The sequence below is a fragment of the Bombus affinis genome, chromosome 7 (assembly GCF_024516045.1).
Source record: "Bombus affinis isolate iyBomAffi1 chromosome 7, iyBomAffi1.2, whole genome shotgun sequence".
Taxonomy (NCBI): domain Eukaryota; kingdom Metazoa; phylum Arthropoda; class Insecta; order Hymenoptera; family Apidae; genus Bombus; species Bombus affinis.
Window position 1 is genome coordinate 13,678,245 of NC_066350.1, and position 22,258 is coordinate 13,700,502.

General features: G+C 32.1%; 3 protein-coding genes across 9 annotated transcripts; 2 read left to right on the plus strand and 1 right to left on the minus strand.

Annotated features, from left to right (window-relative positions):
* Positions 1–862: 862 nt before the first annotated feature.
* Positions 863–13,591, plus strand: LOC126918187 (host cell factor). Of its 2 annotated transcripts, none has more exons than XM_050725827.1 (7): positions 863–1,591; positions 2,432–3,139; positions 3,197–3,348; positions 3,424–6,327; positions 6,406–6,633; positions 6,707–7,088; positions 7,175–13,591. In XM_050725827.1, exons 1-7 carry the CDS (start codon positions 1,423–1,425, stop codon positions 7,303–7,305), a joined length of 4,674 nt encoding a protein of 1,557 aa, XP_050581784.1. In that variant the 5' UTR covers positions 863–1,422; the 3' UTR covers positions 7,306–13,591. The 2 variants fall into 2 exon arrangements, with proteins under 2 accessions (XP_050581784.1, XP_050581785.1); XM_050725828.1 differs by having other exon boundaries at positions 866–1,591; positions 3,197–3,342.
* Positions 13,592–15,394: 1,803 nt separating this feature from the next.
* On the minus strand, positions 15,395–18,305 carry LOC126918224 (uncharacterized). 3 transcript variants are annotated; one of them, XR_007711271.1, is made up of 2 exons: positions 16,959–18,305; positions 15,395–15,902 (listed from the first exon to the last, which is right to left on the minus strand). XR_007711271.1 is itself a non-coding variant. In XM_050725919.1 (2 exons), the coding sequence occupies exons 1-2, from the start codon at positions 16,008–16,010 to the stop codon at positions 15,561–15,563; spliced, it is 369 nt and encodes a 122-aa protein (XP_050581876.1). In that variant the 5' UTR covers positions 16,011–16,825; the 3' UTR covers positions 15,395–15,560. The 3 variants fall into 3 exon arrangements, 1 of the variants encoding a protein (XP_050581876.1); XR_007711270.1 differs by having other exon boundaries at positions 16,955–18,305; XM_050725919.1 differs by lacking the exon at positions 16,959–18,305 and adding an exon at positions 15,984–16,825.
* Positions 18,306–18,334: 29 nt separating this feature from the next.
* On the plus strand, positions 18,335–21,602 carry LOC126918215 (Golgi membrane protein 1-like). 4 transcript variants are annotated; one of them, XM_050725904.1, is made up of 6 exons: positions 18,335–18,992; positions 19,268–19,568; positions 19,649–19,724; positions 20,058–20,231; positions 20,902–20,970; positions 21,115–21,602. In XM_050725904.1, the coding sequence occupies exons 1-6, from the start codon at positions 18,826–18,828 to the stop codon at positions 21,207–21,209; spliced, it is 882 nt and encodes a 293-aa protein (XP_050581861.1). In that variant the 5' UTR covers positions 18,335–18,825; the 3' UTR covers positions 21,210–21,602. The 4 variants fall into 4 exon arrangements, with proteins under 4 accessions (XP_050581861.1, XP_050581858.1, XP_050581859.1 ...); XM_050725901.1 differs by lacking the exon at positions 21,115–21,602 and having other exon boundaries at positions 18,335–18,657; positions 18,722–18,992; positions 20,058–20,970; XM_050725902.1 differs by lacking the exon at positions 21,115–21,602 and having other exon boundaries at positions 18,335–18,617; positions 18,722–18,992; positions 20,058–20,970.
* Positions 21,603–22,258: the final 656 nt, after the last annotated feature.

Below are 22,258 nucleotides of genomic sequence, written 5' to 3' on the forward strand. Positions count from 1 at the left end.
TAATCTTGTAAGAGATGATATTATCTCGATAATTCTTGAAATTTGAGATCATTTCTCGAAATTTTCAAAGTTGTTTTGCTATCTTTTTTTGTACTATCCCTCTTTAAATTTCGTGTGTTCTTAATTCTTTCCTGATTTCATTTTTTGATTTTTATGTGATTGGATAATGAAAACGATAAGTAACAACATTGTAAAATGCTGTTAAACTACTCTGATTTATGGAAAATCTGTTTAAATACATTTTATATAATTATTTTACAATAATCATCTCCAAGAAGATGGTTGCTTGTTATTCTATGATCATCCTGATTGTTGTTTCTGTAATCAATGCAAAAAAGCAAATTATTTCTAATATTTCATTAAACTTTTAAGAAATGTTTATTTTTTGTTGGCCTTATCCTTCGCTGATGTGTGGTAGGAATGCACATTTCCCCTCTCGTCGTGAATACGCATGTTTCTCCTACCAAGATCACCGAAGAAGAAATATGCGTATAGTTTAGCCGCTGGCCGCTAGGAGCCTATATTCCTAGCGAGCTTTTTTTGGCTGACTTTTTTAACATTACATCGACGATCTCTCTAGTCGTATCTGGTAATGTATGCAATTGTAAGACAAATTTCATACAATAGTACATTAAATATATAGTGTTCGCTTGTACGAATCACAAAATTATGAACGGTAATATATTCTTACAGTAAATATTACAAATTTCTTATCACATAGTTATCATATTTAACAAATTTGTATTATGATTATCTAGGGAAATCTGGATACATAGGGAATTTTTTTGTTGCGTCGTTTTTTGTTGGTTTGTAAAATCTTTAAAAGTAACGAACAGATAAACTTATTTTACAAATATTATAAGAAACTGTACAGAATAGATTTAGATTAAAATATAACATTAAAAAATCATTATTTAACTATAATAATAATTTAGTGGCATGAAAAATATATTCGGGGGTGGATCATTGATGAATACTGAGTGAGCACACTAGAAGACATGAAATCAGTGCCGTAAACATCGTGAACGTAAATACACGGTGTGCGTTCTGTGTATACGTGTTACGTTACAGACGTCTTCTAAATCGCGTAGAATTTTCATGATTCCCACCGAAAAAAATTCATCTGACTTTATATTTGTATGGACCATTTTGTTAAGTCAAATTAATTAATAAAGAACAATAGCCGAAGGTAGGTTATAATCAAGACGTGCGATATTGACAGTGCTAAGAATATCAAGAAGTAGTAAGTTCTCGTTGGGTGTGTGAACCTTCGAAGTTATCCAAATTGTTGTATCGTGGACATCGAAGATAGAAAAGTTTGAAGAAAAGGACACACTATCGTAGAAACCATCGGGCGTTGCACTGCTCTAGGGGTAACACGGTGGGTGCATAGCTGCGCGGTATGAAAAAATGATGTGATCGATGGTCATCATGGCGGCACCCATGCTAAAGTGGAAGCGGATCACAAATCCGTCCGGACCCCAGCCAAGACCTAGGCATGGACACAGGGCAGTTGCTCTTAAGGACCTTATGGTCGTTTTCGGCGGTGGAAATGAGGGTATTGTTGACGAGCTTCATGTCTATAATACGAGTAAGTTGCTTCCTTGCTGTGCGTCTTTCGCGCCGTTCTTGATGATTCCCGCGATCCAAGATGGCGGCATACATTGACAAAACGGTCACCGGCCGGATCATCGTGAAAACCATGAATTTTGTTTATGTCAGATGTCTTATTATCATATGTTCCATATACATTAAATGTACCTTTACTATACGTGTCTTTATAAGTCTTGTTTGTTAGACATTGGGTTAATTTCATGCGTAGAATTAGTGCGATCTGTCATTTTTCATGTTTATACGCACGGGAGCGGCCATTGCTGTCTTATACGCCCCACCACGATATGCAACGCGCCGCGTTTCCCGTCATTCCACGTTCACGCTTCACCCTTCCTTTTCTTTTTTCTTTCTGTTCCTATTTCTCCTCCCACTCTTTCATTTTAGGTTTTCACATCTTTACCATATCATGAATGCGTATAGCTTTTCTTTTACTATGTTGCCAACAATTATACGCATGCGTACTGTAACGAATATTTTGTACTTAATTTTGAAATGTTTCCCTTAGTAATACTATTCAAGTTACTTATATGATATAAAGATAATAAATATAATAATATACCTTAATAAAAGTGTAATTCTAAACATATAAATATAAGATTTTTTATATTATAAATATTTAATAAATTTAATATTATTTCTTAGTTTTTAAGTTGATTAATATCATTCTATAAATTTATTGAAAAGTTTTGTTCACAAATAAAAATTATGTAAATTTCTGTAACATATTCAAATAATTAAAGATTTTTTAATTCATTACAAATGTATATCATGCATTGAAAAATTTTTTCTTACTTATACACATTATTACTTTTTGCAGCAACTAATCAATGGTTTGTACCATCGACAAAAGGTGATATTCCACCTGGCTGTGCTGCATATGGATTTGTTGTTGATGGAAGTCGTATTTTGGTTTTTGGTGGTATGGTTGAATATGGAAAGTATTCAGATGAGCTTTATGAACTTCAAGCAGTTAGATGGGAATGGAAAAAATTGAGACCCAGACCACCGGAAAATGATTCTCCACCATGTCCTAGATTAGGACATAGTTTCACCCTTATTGGTAATAGAGTCTTTCTTTTTGGAGGATTGGCTAATGATAGTGAGGATCATAAGAATAATATACCAAGATATTTAAATGACCTATATACCCTTGAACTACTTCCTAATGGAGGAACAGTTTGGGATGTACCACAAACAAATGGGCATGCACCACCACCTAGAGAGTCTCATACTGGAGTGTCTTATACTGATAGTAAGACAGGAAAAACCTGTTTAGTGATTTATGGTGGTATGAGTGGCTGTCGTTTGGGTGATTTATGGTATCTTGATGTTGATTCAATGACTTGGCACAAACCAGTGGTTCATGGACCTATTCCATTACCCCGTTCTCTTCATACTGCCACTTTAATTGGTCATCGAATGTACGTTTTTGGAGGATGGGTACCACTTGTTGTTGATGATGTTAAAGTTGCAACACATGAAAAAGAGTGGAAATGCACAAACACGCTGGCTTGTTTAAATATAGGTAAGTTGATGTTATATTTGTTCATGCATGATTTCGTAATTGACAACATTATTTTAGAAACTTGGACATGGGAACAGTTAACGGTTGATACTTTGGAGGAAAATGTTCCTCGTGCACGTGCTGGTCACTGCGCGATTGGAATGCATAATAAACTTTATGTATGGTCTGGTCGAGATGGATATCGCAAAGCTTGGAACAATCAGGTTAGGGTTAGTCCTTATAATTTATTTTTAATTCGAGAATGCTTTTACCTGTTATAAAATATGATTTATTTTTATCCTCAGGTTTGTTGTAAAGATTTATGGTACCTCGAAGTCGGTAAACCATCTGCACCATCGAAACTGAATTTAGTTAGGGCTAGTTTGCAAGCACTGGAAATTCAATGGACACCAGTGCCATCTGCACAGTACTACATATTGCAAATACAAAAATGTAAACCTTCAGCGACAACTGGAACATTTCCTACAGTCAGCACTCCAGCGAACACAGCAACACCCACCACGACATCGGCAATGGTTACTCTTGCAACTGATTCTGCTACATCTTCACCTGTTACTGCTGCTCCTGAGCTTCCACATACTCCAACCACTATTAGACCGTCCATACCTCCACAAACTCCGGTCCGAGTTCAGTCAACTGTGCAAAGCCCAGTTCAAAAACCAGTACCATCACAAAGCGTAACAAAACCATCAAGTCCATTGACACCAAGAGTAGCCGGAAATCTTATCAGAATTCGTTCTCCCTTAGTTACAACGACGCCAACAGCAACTACTGCTACTGAACAAGCTCCAACTTCTAATACTACAGTGGCAGGCCAAACACCAGCTGCTATGTCAGGAATTGCTGCCTTAGCAGCAGCAGCTGCTGCTACGCCAAAAATAAGCATGAACAATGTACCAATTCTTCCACAAACTACAGCTAATACAATTAGGATGAAAAATGTACAACCAGGCCAACAAATACGTTTCGCTGCCCCTGGAGCAACAGTATTGAGAACTGCTTCACCACAACAAAGTAAACAAATTATCCTACAAAAACCAGGGCAAAATATATCTGGTCAACCCCAGATAGTACATCTTCTTAAAACAGCACAAGCGATGGTAGCAACTGTGCCTAAAGTAAGCCTCATCCCAGGAAAGACTGTTCAAGCAACAGGTGCAAAGCCACTTAATCAGGGGGCTAAAATATTGAGATTAGTAAATCCGAATACTGTACAGGGATCTAAGATTCTTACAACTATGAAAACATCTAACATCGTTGCAATGAGCAAAGGGCAAAATATTAGTGGTAAACAAACGATAATGATTACTAAACCTGGTGGTAATGGTGGATTAGTTGGCCGTAATCAAATAATAGTAGTTACAACGGGATCTAATTTAAGAACTATACAAGCCGTAACTACATCCCAAGCTGGCAGTGGACAAACGGGTAATATTACCACACCCGTAAATGTTTTACCCTTATCAGCTACTAATCACGTAACAAATCAACAAGGAGTAAAGATGATCGTTGTGTCATCTGGTGCAATGGGCGGTGGCACTACTGGAAAACCGATTACTATTACAGTTCCAGGCCAAGGTGGTGTTCCAAAAACGGTAACTATTACAACTAAAGGAAGCCCACAAGCTATCTTTAATCCTGGAAAGAGTCAGATTGTTACCATGCCACAAATGCAGAAAACGCCAGAGACTGTCACAGTATCTGGTAAGCCTGTAACATTACAAATGTCTGGAGGAATAGGTGCAAAAACGGTTACTCTCATGCCTACAAGTAGCACAATGGTGACTACTTCAAGTGCATCAGAGACAATAGATACAAGTAAAATGTTATTTGTCCCATCACAAAAACAACCATCAGCTTCATTGGCATCTACATCTGATGGTCCTGCCACCACTGATGCAGCATTGGCTGCATTAGCTGCAGAAGCAGGTTTAATAGATCCAGTTCAAGAACCTTCTGGTGATCTATCATTCATGGTATCTACAGATGATGGTGGAGCAGGAGATGGTAAAATGGAAGAAAGTTGTAATGGTGATGAAACTACAACAGCAGCTGCTTTGGTTTCTCAAATGGGAGCTGGTGAATCAATGCAAATTGATAGAGATGGTAACTTTTTAATTCCCCAAGTTGATGGTCCAGCAGATCTTCTTCTGTCTGATGATGACGAAGAGAACGATAAAATTGATTTAGCGGAAGATCCGGTGTTAGAGAATCAAGAAGATTCACAAGTTGCAGACTCCGTAAGTATGGAGCAAGATACAGATGCAGCACCAGTGGAAGCTGTTCATATGGACGAGTCTTCTATAAAAGATCCAGAAACTTTGTCAGAAGGAGCATCCGAACTTCCTGTTTCTACAAGCGCTGCAGAAGATATTCCAATAGATCCAGAACCTTCCATTGATGCTCAGCCAGACGAAAATGACATACCTATTGAAGTTTCTAATGAACCAGAACCAGCAAATGAAACTGATATGCAAGATATGAATGATGCATCAGTTGAAGAAGCACAAATAAAACCTGAAATTTCTAGTATGCAAGATCCAATAGAAGCTTCATCAGAGGAAGCATCCATGCCAGATGCTATGGAACTGCCAGAAAATGATGAAAGTGAACAGATGGAAAATAATGATATAAAATTAATGGCAGTAGATACATATGCTTCTGAGTCTGAGAAACCATCTGTTCCTGAACATTTATCACCTGAAGATAGTTTATCACAACTCTCTCAAGAAGAAACTCAAGTTTTAGAAAAAATTAAAGATGAGGCTGTGGAGCCACCAATGGATCTTCCTGAAGGAACTCCAATGGAAACATTAGAGGATAACGATGAACCAATGGTTACAGATTCTTGTTCGACTTCTACCACTGTTAATATTCCAATTACAACATCCATCATGCAAATAAAATTAGAACAACCTGATGAGCCAATGAAACAAGCAAAGATTCCTGAACCGCCAGCATCATCCGTCAATAGTATTAATCTTCTTGAGAAGGAAATGGATATTAAAAAACCAGTAATTCCAATGAAAATGGAAATAAAAGACGAACCTATCAAAAAAGAAAGTTTGAAACAAGAAAAGATGAATGGTACTAGAACAGAAAATGGAGATGATTCCACGGCATTAACTACGTTGGCTACAGCTGCCTTAGTTTCGGCAGAACAACCAATAAAAATAAAGGCTGAACAGGTAAAAGTGCATATCTTAGATTACAATTTGCAGTTAACTTTTTTCGTATATGAGTAATTTTTAACGTTTTTTTTGTAGACTGAAAAAGAAAAAAAAGAAGAAGAATGGTATGATGTAGGAGTAACACAGGAATCACGATTTACTGTACAACATTATTACTTACCTAATGACGAACCCTTAGATATAACGCAACCATTAACTATGGATGTTTTTGAAGGAAGAACAAAGGTTCCTTTAGAACAGGGAACCATTTATAAACTTAGAATTGCTGCTGTGAATAGTTGTGGACAAAGTGATTGGAGCGAGGTAAGTAAAATAATTGCAAGTACGGAAATTAAAATAAAAATATATAACTTCATGTAACATCTTTTTATTAAAGGTATCGGCGTTCAGAACATATGTCCCGGGATTCCCCGGGGCACCTAGCGCTATAAAAATTAGTAAAACGGCAGACGGTGCTCATATTTCATGGGAACCACCACCTAACAGAAACGATGGACCCATTTTGGAATATTCTGCCTACATAGCAATGGCAAATACCGCACCAAATAATAACGGAGAACCAAAGACAACGGCGTCGAATTCGAACCTAACATTTACAAAATTTTATTGCGGTACAAACAATTCTTGTTCGGTATCTAATAGTTCCCTTAGTGCCGCTTATGTTGATACTACTCGAACACCGGCCATAATATTTAGAATAGCAGCACGAAATGTTAAAGGATATGGGCCAGCCACGCAAGTTAGGTGGTTACAACAAGGTTAGTTGTATTCTTTTTTCTTGAAACAAACTGGGTAATTTATAGTAATGGTATTAAAAATTATAAAATATTAATTTTTATACCAGCATCTGTAGCGTCATCAGATCAAACTAATTTTATGGAGAACAACCCTCAAGTGAAGAGACGTGGTGTAAATATACGCTTACAAGCAAGCTCCCCACAGAAGAAGGTGAAACTAAAGAGACCAAGTAGCTAACTTTTCGTGAGCCTGTTTTTCCTTGACCTTTTACAGCCCAAATATCCAAACAGCGCTATTCATTATTTAATTTCCGCTGGTACACACGCCTAACAACGATAATGAAACAGTATATTCTTCGAATAAACGACGTAACATGCGAGTAAATGAAAGAAATGAATGCACGATATAGAGCGATGGAAGAGGTATCCATAGCTATATTGAGGTATAAACATAAGGGTTAAAAAAAAGTATTTTAAGTGTTCTATATACGAATACAAGGTCTTTCTATACTGCGTTTTCTGACTCACCGTTATTCTCCTATTCCTTCGCGAATGCGCGACATTTTCTGTAAAGATAACACGAGTACTGTTAATAAATGGCAAGGTGGTTATTTTCAAGTTAAATAACTTTTTCCATGTTTATAAATGCGTTCCATAATAAGCGTCGTAACATACCGATGATACTTGCATCAACACTTGCATCACTTTTTATGGTATATAATTTCATTTAAATATTGACCACCTCCATTTTTATTTTTTAATTGCTAAATTTAATTTAGATACAAGTTGTAATAAAACAATGATGAAATGAAGTAGTCATTTAATTTGTACGAAAGCTTTGTTTTTAACAAATGCTTTGTTCGAATTTATTTTAAATTACCTGTATTTGAAAATCTTTTATTTTTACTCGGATATATGTACGTACAGTTTTTCTAATATGAAGTGGAAGTATAGAAAGCTTCCTATTATGTTTAAATATTTATTGTAAATACTGTAATTGGAAATATTTTCTTTTAATTTTATTTACAATTGTATTTGTTGAAATTTTCTCAAAATTTTGCACCGCGATGCAAGTGTAACGAAAATTTTGTTGATATCATCTTTTTCTGTATAGAATATCGGTGCTACATTTTATTCTCATTACTTTTGTTACTGCCAATCGCAAAAACAAAATATATAATCAACGTAAAAAGAAAGGAGCACGTAGTGTAAACTTTTTTTAAATACAAATTTGCTTTGAAATTTTGTTACTTCTTTCAACTATAAAGCAGAGATATTTTATTAAAAAAAAAAAAAAAAAAAAAGTGGGGAAATATAAGTTTGTAGAAATGCACGTATTATTCGTGAAAATTACAACTTGATTTCGAAAGTGTTGATATTTTGAAAAATAAAGAATTTGAACAAAGTTAATATTTTTATATGGCAACAAAATAATTATTTGGATAGTATATCATTATAATATATTATGTCTAATAAGAAGCTTAATCTTTTAAGATATTGCTAAGTCAAGGTATTAGTATAAAAAAAAAATTTATAGAGAAAATAAATGAAGCAGTCATACATTCATTTGTTTAGGGAAGTCTTCAGTTTTTTTTTTTTTTTTTTTTTTTTTTTTGAGCATAATATATTTTAACTGAGATACTGAAGTAGCTTTTAAAACAGTAGTTCGTAAAAACCAACGATTAACAGATTATTAATGTGATTCACACATATGATTAGGTGGCTTGGGGCTATGTTGAATCTGTAATAATTTAAGCGCACACTTTATTTTTAGATTATCAGTACAAGCTTTCTGTTATCTGCTTGTAGCTTAAGCATTAACGTAGCGTTTTAAACCCCTAATATGTTATACTAAAAATTTACATTAACAATATTTTATAAACTGGCATATTCGAAATATGTTAAAAGATTGATAAAACGTTTGGAACTAATAACTTTACATTAATTTGGCGTATTATTTTCATTCATTTTCATTCGATAAATTCCAATCTTACATAATGCATATTATCCAGAGTGTAATCCATTAAGAAGCTATATTTAACTATGCGAGATTATTCTCGATAACTATCCGATAACGTAAACTATTTCTACGAACAATCGATAAAAAGTTATTAGTTCTCTTATCTTGTTTTGTAAGTTCTGTTAACGAAAAATAACACTAGATCGTACCAGAATATCAGTTCGAAGTTATTATACATATTCTGCAAATGAAATATTTTGAAATGTACGTATACGTGATATGATATTCTGTTCTATCCAAATGTATCGAGACGATATCCATAATATTCAAATATATTCGAAGAAACTATGAATAAATATAGAAGAAAAAAGTATCTTACATGAAATACTCGTTATTTCACTGTAGCAAACTTTTATAACATGAATGTGTACTTACACTGTAGATACATGCATCTCCAAAACTAACTGTAACTATACTAAAATTACTAAAAAAAAAAAGTGCGTATTAAACTTCATTTTATTATACTAGTAAGAGTGTTACGATCTATCTGTATTATATACCTTGAACTTGTATAAGCAAATTTATGAATTATACATTTTATAGATTCTTCTTCTAAGTTTGGTACAGACAAATTTTAGATATTTTATTCATCATTAATTGGGATGAAATAACAAATTTACAAATAACGTAATTATACGTAAACTTACACTATAAAAAGTATATTCTATTTCTACCTATATTGTAATATTGCTATAAATAAATTTCAATACGTTATATTTCAATATTATATCCCGCGTGCTGCCTTTCTATCAATCACTCATATCTTTTGGCAGTAACGAAAGCGAGTATTACATATGCACTGAGTTATCTTCCTCCCGAGTTAATTAATTGTAGTAAACAGGTCAAGTGAACGAATACCATACCAAGACTTTCGGATGTAAATCGCGTACCTTTTTAATAAAACGTTAACGAACCAATAATTACGTTCATTCGAAGTATCAGCAGGATCTACATCTAAAGATCTTAGATGGTATCGATTGCAAGGACGTGAGAAATCTGAAAGAGATGTAGAAAATAGAGGAAGAAAGATCTATAGTTAAGGAAATACAGATGCAAATAACTATAATATTTTCTTTTCTAGCGCATGAAATATGCTTAAACCGGTCTTTGGTTTGTTCGTAAACACGCGATTGAAAGTGAACTGTAACGAACAAATTTGCTGTACTGTTCTGACATATAAGAAAAGAGAAAAGCAAACGGCAATGTCAGACCACGATTTTACCGCAGACTCTTTCTACGTGACTAGATCTGAAAATCACAGGACGCGATTGCAAGGTGCAAACACGCGTGAAGGATAATCAGGTAGAAAGCGAATTGTACACGTTTGAGAGAAATTGAAAGAAAGGACGCTGCAGCGAAGGTTTAAGAGACCTCGACTTTACGGTGAAGTCTTATAGGAATTTAGCGTGATTGAAACGCTGAACAAACTAGTACTGCACTCAACCTGCAATCGTACTAAGTAATATATACTTGTATTTTTCGATGGAATTTCGTAGTCTCGAAGCGTAGCCGCGGGACTACGAGAAATTTTAGAACTGTGTTTTAGTGATAAAATTAATTACCTACAATTAATTGTTACCGTCTAAGGTACCAAAAGTTTTGATTTGGTAATCGAAAACGTCGTATACGAGAAGAATAATTCTAAGACTCGTATAAACAGTTTCAATTTCAAAGGCCAATATTTAATTAAATAAGAGAGAATTGGAACACTATTTCTTCTCGTGCATATCTTTTGAAGATTCGTCGAATTTTGTAATTAACTTACCCGAATAATATCACACGTTTAAGCTACACTTAAGAAAACAACTTAGCGTGCCTAATCGCAAGGTCAGTAAAAAAGATAAAAAAAGAAAAAGAAAAGACGCTAAACAACGTTTACAGATTGTAATTTTATACCTCGATATAAATTTATATTCGTACCGTCGTTGCGAAACGAGCATCATTAACGATTAAAACGTCAACACGTGTCATAGACCAGAATATCCTACTTTTTAATATCTAATCGTACCTTTTTATAGGATTCGTTATTTCAAAAGCCAATTTTACACACCAATTTTATCTGGTAAAGTCGTACCAGAATCGACGCGAATGAAGGAATTAGCAACGTGTGATTTTACGATATCAAAAATCGTTTCTTCCATCGATGAACTTTCATATGCATACTCGCACGCGTTTATGTTTTATGACGTCATAAAGAAAAACGTTCTAATTTCCACTTAAACATTCTAGAAGCTTGATATAATCGGCGACGAAGAACACGCGGGTTCGTTTACGTGCTGGTTAGTGCAGTATCTTCTTCCGGTTATATCTTCAACCATCATCCGACATCCGACTTCGAGCGTCCATCGCTTTCTCCTAATTGTACAGCGTTGATTAAATCATATTGATTAATCGACGATAACAGATCTAAATTTTGTATCTGTTAATTAATAGAAATTTTGTTGATCGAAGAACGGGGAAGAGTTCGGTTGCTCTGTTCTATTTTTTAAACTTCGTAATTTCGAGAATAACGGAGAGAGAACGAAAGCGGACAATGCGAGTTTCCGTATAATAATTCTACGGTATGCGCGAACGATCGTGTCGTACGATGCGTGTTTCTGGTTAATCAGGTGTGTCGCATCTTGTGCAAATAGAAGAAGGACGAGTAAATTTTTGAAACGAGCCAAGAGCAGCAATACCGTAGAGACATCCTATATTCCGCTCACTGCATCAAACGATGGAATGATTAAGGATAAAGATAAAACAAAACGTGGTATTTATATACGCGAGGATCGACATAGAGTTATTCTTAGTAGGTAGCACTGGTGTGACTGCATTCTATATACATATATATAGAAAAGCGATACCTTTCGTGATCTTAATTTTCCTTTTGTTGAAGAAAGAAGCAAAATTCGTTGTAACTAAACGACGGATAAAAACGTTGACGAGTTACCGATTTTTCGACAATAGTCTGAGGAAGACATTAAATGCGATTCTGTCGAATATTTTTCACAGAAAGTGCAATATTTCGACGTATCTCGATGTTAATTACCACGTGTCTTGAAACACGTGGGTCCGTCGTGAGTAGAAATTCGCGCAGACGATAAATGCTGCGATGTTCTTTTCGTTCGATACATAAGTTAAAGAACTTATTAATCGACAATTATGCTGTTTCGAGAGGAATGCTGTGTAAAATAACGTCGTGGCTTCGAAACACTCCATCAAATCACTAATTCTAATCAAAAAAGAAAAAAGATCTATTGCTCAAATACTCAACTTCGCACTTCCTTGTGTTCAACTAGATTTTACGTGATACGTGTGTAATATCATTGAAAAATCGATCAAAAGAGAATACAGTAAAAAAGAAAATGACAAAGAGAGTGGGAAGAAGGAAAAAATGGAAAAATTAATCTACTTGTTCGACATCGATTAATTTCGAAGCAGCACGATTTTCGAAAGTTTTAGGCTATATGAAAGGAACAATTGAATGGAACGTGTCCCGTGTGTACATGTATGTATGTAAATACGTACGAGTGTGCGGAATACTAACATACGACGTTTGCAACAATAGATTATTTTTCCACGTCTAGCTCGAATGTTTCGAACCTTCGACGAACATCTGTAAAGCTAGATTTAGGACGTAATAAGAAGTTGGTGATCGGCAATTCGCATGTTTTGCATAACGATGATATACAGGTGTCCGTGACTGAAATGTTCGGTGGGGCACATATTACATTTATCATATATTTTATTTTCCTTCAGACGTACAGGCGTAGTCACTGAACGTGAGAGAGAACAGTAACGATGTCTATGATAATAATTATAATTTGCGTATATATACATTATGGATCGTTATTTTCTTTTATAATTACGGTCGCTAAGAAATTTATAATTATGATTGTTAAAATGAAATGAAAAATGCGTACAATTAACGAACGAGACTAGATAATAAAAGGTGATAATACCAACATTGGATGGTTCGTATTTAGTTAAAATTTAATTAGAATAAATCTATTTTAATACTGAATCTATAAGATTGAAAAACTTTTTTATTTTAATCATAACTGTATAATTAATAACTAATCAAATTTCTACGTAAAAAAAGTAACGATATAAAGTAAATGATCTGAGAGTATACAAGGATTATTGTTAGCAATGGTATATACGTAATTCGTCTAAAGATACCAAGTTAATTGTACTGGAAGGAAGTATACCTTAAAATTTTAATATTGCCAATGAATTAACTTACGCAGGAATCGCATGCTTGTATGATCTTCTCCTTTATGTTATTATACGATCGATTAGTTGAAAATAGTTTTGCCAGTTTCTTGAATCTTTCAGTAAATCGTGTTACGATGAATTTGGACGTCGAGTTTCTGTGAGTGCAATGTCTCTTGGCGTTTCGGTTCATTACGTGATCGCGCTATTTTTCACTCTATTCAGCTATAGATTCTCTTCAATGGTAGGGTTAACTAAACATATATTATATGTAATAAAGAGAACAGAATAAATGTATGTAAACTTACGTGCCTGTGCACATTTATTCACAACGTCAATCCCGTACTCTTGACTGCGAAATTCTTATTTTTTTTAGATTATCAATTTTACAATATTTACGAAATTTATTTCTTTATGTTACCGTCAAACGATCAAAATCCCATGAAATACTATGGAATTCTAATTCTTCCTCGCTTGATGCTCTTACGGGCTCTCTTAATGCCTCAAATGAGAGCCCGTAATTTTGTAGCCTGATATAATAACTTCTTACGATTACTTGGCTATAGCTGTTTTAGGTTTGACAGAACAACGATTGAAAATAGAGGCTGACTAGATAAAAATGAATATCTAAGATTATATTTTATATGAGTAATTTTTTTTTCATAATATTTTAACTAACTATTTTAACATCTTTTGCACGATGAAGATCAAGAATGAAGATATTGCGAATAAAACTATCAACAAGTTCAGATTCATTACTACAAAAAACTTGTCAAGTAGAAAATTGTAAGGGTTACAAAATTACGAAAATTTGTTTAAAATGCGGGAAATATTTATGCGGCAAATGTACATTTGATAATAAGATAAGTTGTAAAAAATGCAGCAAAGTAGAATAAAATATATCTCTATATAAATAAAAGTGTAATTCTATTTAAGTCTATAATTGAAATTAAACAGAAGTAAATTTGGACGAAATTTTATAAAAGTTCATCATTTTATATATATTTAGTTATAAATTAACCATTATCTAAGTTAAATTATAAAAACTATTATTTCTTTAATCACCGATCATTTTGACCGCACACGGTAGGAATAGGTATACACGAAGTGTCGGTAGGTTTAGTGTTAGGAGACAAGAAGCTTGTCACAGAAATAAAACAGCACTCATGCAGTAATTGTGTATGTAAGATCAGTGCATTTTTCATGCATCTATTATCAGACTTAAATCAGGTAGCTTCCTAATAAGTATATTGTACTGCTTATCTACTTAATACATAGAATGATTTAAGACGTGACTGTGTATGAATATAAATAAATTTTCATGTATAACATAAATATCTTATTTTAAAGTAAAAGTATTAAATTGAATATCAATAATAAAACGACTATAGATTATGATCTTAAATTATATTATCATTCTCATTTCTAACACAAATTATTAAAGAATATAAAGATTTATTTTATTCGATTATGTTTATAACACTTGATCTTACATTTTATTCTTGCATTTATATCAACATACATATTAAAAAATATTGTAATATTAAATGAGTTAAATGCATTGTACAATATTTTCATTTCTTATTCTTACACTTATCTATACAATATAATTAAATAAAAGAAATGTCGCATAAATTTATATTATTACAATGATTAAAATTCATTTAAGTTTAACTCCGCACATTTATGCGTTCAGAAACAGTTGCCAAAGAGAACCGTTTACAAAAAAATTACAAATGTAATAAGCATAAATGTACTAGCTAATTCGACGGTAGCTCGCATTTCTATAGATTTATTATTACGAGAAATCGATTTATATATTAAAATAAATTTTAGTCGTTGAAATAAAACCATATAATATTATGTGAAATATTCTATCATCATTCTTGCTATTTTTCGTTGTCGGTTTATGAAAAAAATGTTAAAAAATATTTATGTTATGAAAAAAAGCAATTGTATAAATTATTAAAGTTTAGATATTAAAATAGTACTAAAAGTAAGATATTATGTAATATATCTTTACGTTCGCAATATCTTCATTCTTGATCTTTGTCGTGCAAAAGACGTTAAAATAGCATTCATATTGTGAAAAAAAATTAGTCATATAAAATATGATCTAAGATATTCATTTTTACCTAGTCAGCCTTTAAAATCATTCGTTGTAGTGTCAAACTTACAACAGCTATAGCCAAATAGTCATAAAAAAGTTACTATCTCTATCAGGCTGCTGGATTATTTTACATATAATTGATATCTACTGGTGGTAGAAGCTTCAGTTAGTTATGTATCTGATCCGAGGTGCATTCAAGATAGTGCTGCAATGTATCCTGTATGTATACACCAAATGCCTTAGGTCTAGGATGTCGTGGATCTATCAACACTTGCCACTTGTACGATACATCCCCATTCGGTTGCTTCTGAATGCTAATTTGTACCCTTCTCACTACGCCATATTTTCCGAAGCTCGTCTGCAAAAGTCGTTTTAAGGGGACACAATTCTTAGCATCTTTCGGCGTCGGGAAAGCATCTGTAGCGACACATAGCGCTGACCAGCTGATGTTGTGTACATCCAACAATATTGTAACCTCTTCGCAAATGAGCCCCTTCGGCAAGTGTTCCTGGATACATAAGAACGCCGAGCTAAGATTTTGAACCGTCACCTCTGGTACTTTCATTATTCTGTTGAAAATTATTCCTACCAACAAATAATTATTAATAGGTATCATATGGATATAAAAGAACACTTCATAATATACTGTGACTCGGACATCGACAAAAACGAAGCAATTATACAATTTTATGACTATGCATATAACTATATTATATGAATATTTTGATGACTTATTTGATTTTCAAAGTTAATGGTGCAGATATCGTTTAATGATATACTAATTCTATAATATAATACCTTTAAATCGTTCCTAAATTTTACTACGAACATTTCGATCTAACCAATATTTTCAAATGAATCATTATATATCTATACGCTCAATCTTCGGTGAGAAATAGCTGATATTTTAACTGTTAGAACTTCGTAATAAGAAAACATAAAAAGATCATTCAAATGGGCTCATTTTAAAGCGTAAGGCCTATACGTTCAGCATCCTTAGCTTCTCCTACAGAGGTAGCTGTATCATGTAAGAGAATGGGAACGCGAAGATGCTTTTTCGTTTTGAACATTTTTCAAATTCGACCGATTCTAGAGATATCAACAAACTTTTTTGATGCCCAAAGTTATCACAAATTTGAAGATTAGAGACTCCCTTTATAATGATCCCTGTAGAGTTGATGTACGATATTCTGTCACCGTTTTATTGAACTTTGAACGAAAAGTGTCTCGCCGACATTAGAATAATCCAACGTGATACTTCAAGTGGAAGTTGCACGGTCGGATTTGTACCTCCCACTCTTCTACAATGTGCAGAAACCTCTGTAGGAAAACGTAATCAAGGATTTTGATGGCTTCACAATTGAGCCCGTAATCGTTATATGTTTTCTTGTTATGAAATTATAACAATTTAAATATCACCAATTTTTCGATAAAAATTTAATGTTCTTTTAATTTTGCACACCAATGCATTTTAAATTTTAAATAAAGTAAAAGAACAAATTTCGATAGACCGATGAATATTTCGGAAACCAATTAAACAATCACCAATTAAGTACTTACTTACTATCGTCCTGTTCGTTTGGGCTGCCGTAATAGTACTGATTCCTTTAGAGCATCATGAATCTAACCTTTATATGAGTTCTAAATACGTTCGAATTCTAACACATTGCTTGTATATTGTGAAAACAATTTTTGTGTCCTGCTCCTACAGTATTTTTCTAGAATTGGGATGTTTACATCAGTGTTGGACAAATGCAACGGCTATGTTGTAGCAAAAAGTTCAACGATAGTATAAAGTATAATAACGGATAATAGATCACGAATTTTATAAATACGAATAAGTTATTCGAGTCGTTATTCGCAAATAGAAAATAAATTAATTAGTAGGCTGCAAATTTGCATGTATTTATGGGAAACCTGAACATACAAAAATACGAATTTGCATAAATACATATCCGTACTATATTAATTAATCATTGTCTAATTTGTATACGATTTCGAGGACAATTTCTTTACGCATCATATTTTCCTAATGCAAATCCCCAATATTGAACCAAAAATATCGGTTGGTACCCGAAAAATTCGATCACAAAAATTTTTCGGGAAACTGCCGTTTCAAGAGAGGATTAATTGACGGAGGAGGTTCACATGACATCGTTTTAAGTACGAATTTCTCGGGCCACATGATTGTGCAGTCTTCTCTTTTATATTATACACGATCGACTAGTTGAATGTAGTTTTGTTACTTTCTTGAACTAGTAATCTTTCAGTCAATTATATTACAATGTATTTGAAAGTCGAGATTCAGTTGAGTTCATTACGTGATCGTGCTATTTTTCACTCTATTCAGCTCTAATAAGATTTAACATATAAAAGTTCCAAATTCCTATCTTTTCCATATCCTTTTGTAAATTTTAATTAAAATATAAATTTTAATAAATCCAAATTTTACACAATTTACGAAATTAATCTTTTAAAATCGTTGTTAAATAGTCGAAAAAAGTATTTATTTATTTTTTATTTCTTTAATTCTCGTTTGTAAAATAATTTTCTTACAAATATTCAAACGAAACATGAACTGGATTAAATGTTATCAAAGTAAATATTATTGTAACTTTCAGTTATGTGTATGTCCTCTAATCGTCGAGCGTCCTTCGATTCCCGGTTACTGCGAGATAATATTATAGGAGACAATCTCATAAGGATACATGAAAATAAAAAAGCGACATCCTGTAAATAGTCGTACCACCTGTTTTACACGTATTCCATAACCTACCAGCCAACTTGTCATTAAATTTAATGAATATATTTTCTATGTATACATATATATATATAAAATATGATCATGCGCTTGAAATATATATATGTGTGTATGTGTATATATATATGCAATGCATGTGTGACGTACATGTGTTATTGCGTGGTTAGTATGGTCAGATGCCTCTCTAGTCGTCACTGTTAGTTATTCCAGCATGATGAATATATCGCATTGATTTTAACTCGTTTTAACGCCGATGTCACGTTTGCCAATAAATAAATGAAGTCACTTAATATTTGGTAAAAGTCGCGACTCTTGAACATATAACGTGATTTAGTACTTTTTATGATAAAATGTACATATACCGTTAGTGCATAGTAGATACGCCCACAATACGTTAAACGTGTTTATTTTCACAACAATTTCGTGGAAATTTACCAGAAAAAGGCCTAACCGAGAGAAGAGGTTAAAAAAGCACTATTTTTTTAATCACTTTGAATTAATCGTAAGTAATGGACCATGACACTTGATAAGACCATTTACTCCTCTTCATCTCGTTGTTCGAATAGAATACGACTGACATGCAGTGAGAATTGATTTTTCATGCACGTGCAAATTTACAACACACACACGTGTATCTGTTAAATAAAATATAACATATAATAAGTAAGGAATGGGAATTGACAGTATGAGAGTCGGAGGAGGCCGATGTCCTCCCCTCCTTGTTGGCGGACTTCTCGCCGCTTGTTTAATACTTATTTGCAACTGGTGGACTGTATCTTCTGAAAATATGGAATTAGTTAGACAAATCGACGAATTGAATGAACAACTTAAAATTAGGTATTGTTTTATGAAACAATTTTATATCAATCAATGTATTGCATTTTACAAGCTGCACTTTACTTTATATTATTTTTTAAAGTTTAAATTTTATTTATAACAAAAGTGTCAACATTGTATAACTCATGATAAGTTGTATGTATCATCTTGAAGTTTGGAAAACATTACATCTTTATTAATGTTGATTTAACAACTGACATCTAAATCTATATTAATATATGGTTATGTTGTGGTGGACTATACCTATTAATATTTGTGTCAAAATTATATTTCAGTGCTGAGGAAAGAGATAAATGTGTTACACTACGCAAAAATTTTGAACAGAGATACAAGAATGCAGAAAATGAAGTGGCATCACTTCATGTACATTTAGAACAACAAGAAGAGTTAAAGAAAAAAAATGATGATTTAAATGAAAATTTGAATATGTGCAAAAATGAATTGGATTCGCTAACCAAATTAGATGCTACTAAAACTACAACATTGGAAACATTAAGACTTGAAAAAAAAACTGTTAATTCACAGTTGAATGTAACAAGAGATGAAAATAAAAAGTTGCAGGAAGACATAGAACAGGTATAACATTAAATGTAGAAAGTTCTAAAATTTCATAACATTTTTAATAAGTTATACTTGTCATATTCAAATCTTTTTAGCTAAAGGATGATCTTGATAAAATTAAGCTTACATGCAATCTAACTTCTGAAAAGAAAGCTCCACCTACCTTACAACGTAAGTTTTACCTTGTACATTTCTTGTATTTTGTTCTATTTTATACTTTTCCTTATTTGATACTATGTGTATATAAAGTAAAATTAAAATCAAAAAATGATTTGAATTATTTGTAATTTAAGTAGTTTGTTTTGATGCTATTCTATTGAAATTATAAAAGAATTATATTTCATTTGTACCTCTTAAAACAGCTGTTTTAATAATAACTCTGTAAATTATTCTGGCATATTGATGATGCTAATAGAAACATTAATGCAGCTCCATTATGTTTAATTTCTGCATATTGTCAATTGATTTAGCTTTATGTGATATTTTGGCGGTTTGTCAATTTAGCTACAAGAGAAGTAATTAACAAGATTCAGTTGGATCCTGTTCCGGAATCAGCTATAAGAATATCGTTAGTTGGTCAGCGTGGTTTGAAATACCATGGAATTCCAATTCTTCCAAAAGATCCACCTGGCGCTGTGCGCCTAAGTCCTCGCTTCTCTGTTACAATGCTGAAAGATAGTGATACTTTTCTCTTATCTCAGGAGAGAAGAAGGCGGCCACAGAAATAAAAACTCATGCAGTAATTGTGTATATAAAATTGTTGTATTTTTGATGCATCTATTGTTAGATTTGAATCAAATGACTTTCTAATAAGTATATTGCACTTTTTATCTACTTAATAGACAGTAATGGCTAAGATGTGAATATGTGTGAATAGAAATAAATTCTCATATATAATATGTTACTCTAAACTAAAAGCATTAAATGGAACATAAATAATAAAGAGATTATAGATTATGATTTTAAATTGTAATACCATTCTCGTCGCTAGTGTAAGTTATTAAAGAGTATAAAGAATATTTATTTTATTTACTTATGTTTACAATATTTGATCTTAAATTTTAGTCTTCATATTTATATCGATATGTGAAGAAATAAAAGGTATATCAGTATTAAACATTTTAAATACAGTGTGCAATACTTTCATTTATTATTTAGATTTAGTATGCATCATAAAATGCTGTCGCTACTATATATGTATTGATAATATAACTAATTGGTGAGGGTTCACTAATATAGAACCTATTGAAATATTATTTGTAAAATGAACTGATGTTACAAACTTTCGTAAATAATTTCATTATTTCATTTCATTTTAGAGTAGTAACTTAGTTTATATGACTTTCAGCTCAAACAAGTCCAAAGAACCAAAAGAATAATGATTCAAATGGAGGCATAGAGGATAATGTAGAAGTTGGTAAGTATTTGTTCAATTTGTTATAATACAAACATAGAAGCATAGGTAATTTTTTTAATATATATGTGTATGATATACATTTATCTGAAAGTGGTATCTTAAAATGATAAATGAATTATTTTATTTTTATTACGACTTATATAGAAAATAGCAAAGCAGGAAATACAGAAACCACGGATGGGAATATAGTAGAAAGTGGAAGAGATCAACATCCAAATGGAGGAACCACTGAAGATTAATAACAGATCAAAAAGTATTTCGCACAGCGATTAAAAAAAATATGTGTCAAACATTTATTAAATATAATTGTATTATAACTTTTTCCAAAACAAAAAAAGTTTTGAGTACCTTACACAATTTATAATCATTAGTTTATAAGTAATAATAGAAATTTAAAAGCAAACAATATATTTACAATCTTTCATAATACAATTAAATAAATTAAAATATATATATTTTAAGCAAATAGTAAAAAATTATTTCTTTGATTGCTTAAGTACTAATTTATTCTACTTATATAAAACATTATATATCAAGCTTTCATGACTTAACACATTTGTTCATTACTTTATACTGTTATCATATGTATTTTTATTAAAATGAATGTAAATAAATAAAATGGATGTTTCTTAATATTGTATATTATATTTCTTCTATAAACAGAAATACAATTAAAATCTTGTCACAGTTCATTGAATGTACTCAAGTAGTTATCCGAAATGAGCCATTTTTCTATAATAATCATATAATTGTGGACCTGTATATAATACTATCGTAAATTTTTCGTGCAGAATACGAAAATTGTCAATTAAAACCATATACTTAAAACAATTACAATTCGTATTTTGTTATCTTCAATTAATATATTACATAATCACAACTTAAATACATTAATTATACATAAATTTATTTCAATCGTATCAAATTTATTGCTCAATCTCAAAAGAATTTTTAAAATTTTGTTTCTATTAAAATTCTTTTGGTAGTACGTTATAAATTTACATTTAATTATTTTACTGTATTGTCATTGTAAAACGCGTTTCTTTTGTGTTTCTTAAAATACAGAATTAATTTGAATTTATATTATACTATATATTAACATTATTTATATTATTTCTAGTTCCTAATATTTTTGGGTATTCATGGTTATATACATATACAATATGATATATTAAGCAAACGATGGACAGACAAAGACACCACTCGCCGCCGTTGTTAACTTTAAAAATTCCATTTTCATATAAATATATCATTACATTTCATTGTTTTTCCATGTTTTATACGTGTA

Excerpts from the sequence above, each read along its gene's own strand:
- LOC126918215 (XM_050725904.1), top strand. The coding sequence starts at position 18,826 with ATGGGAATTGACAGTATGAGAGTCGGAGGAGGCCGATGTCCTCCCCTC. Across the intron at positions 18,993-19,267 it reads AATGAACAACTTAAAATTAG|TGCTGAGGAAAGAGATAAAT; the intron begins GTATTGTTTTAT and ends ATTATATTTCAG. Across the intron at positions 20,232-20,901 it reads TGTTACAATGCTGAAAGATA|CTCAAACAAGTCCAAAGAAC; the intron begins GTGATACTTTTC and ends TATGACTTTCAG.
- LOC126918187 (XM_050725827.1), top strand. The coding sequence starts at position 1,423 with ATGGTCATCATGGCGGCACCCATGCTAAAGTGGAAGCGGATCACAAAT. Across the intron at positions 3,140-3,196 it reads GCTGGCTTGTTTAAATATAG|AAACTTGGACATGGGAACAG; the intron begins GTAAGTTGATGT and ends ACATTATTTTAG. Across the intron at positions 3,349-3,423 it reads CTTGGAACAATCAGGTTAGG|GTTTGTTGTAAAGATTTATG; the intron begins GTTAGTCCTTAT and ends TTTTATCCTCAG.
- LOC126918224 (XM_050725919.1), bottom strand. The coding sequence starts at position 16,010 with ATGATACCTATTAATAATTATTTGTTG. Across the intron at positions 15,903-15,983 it reads CTATTAATAATTATTTGTTG|GAACACTTGCCGAAGGGGCT; the intron begins GTAGGAATAATT and ends TTATGTATCCAG.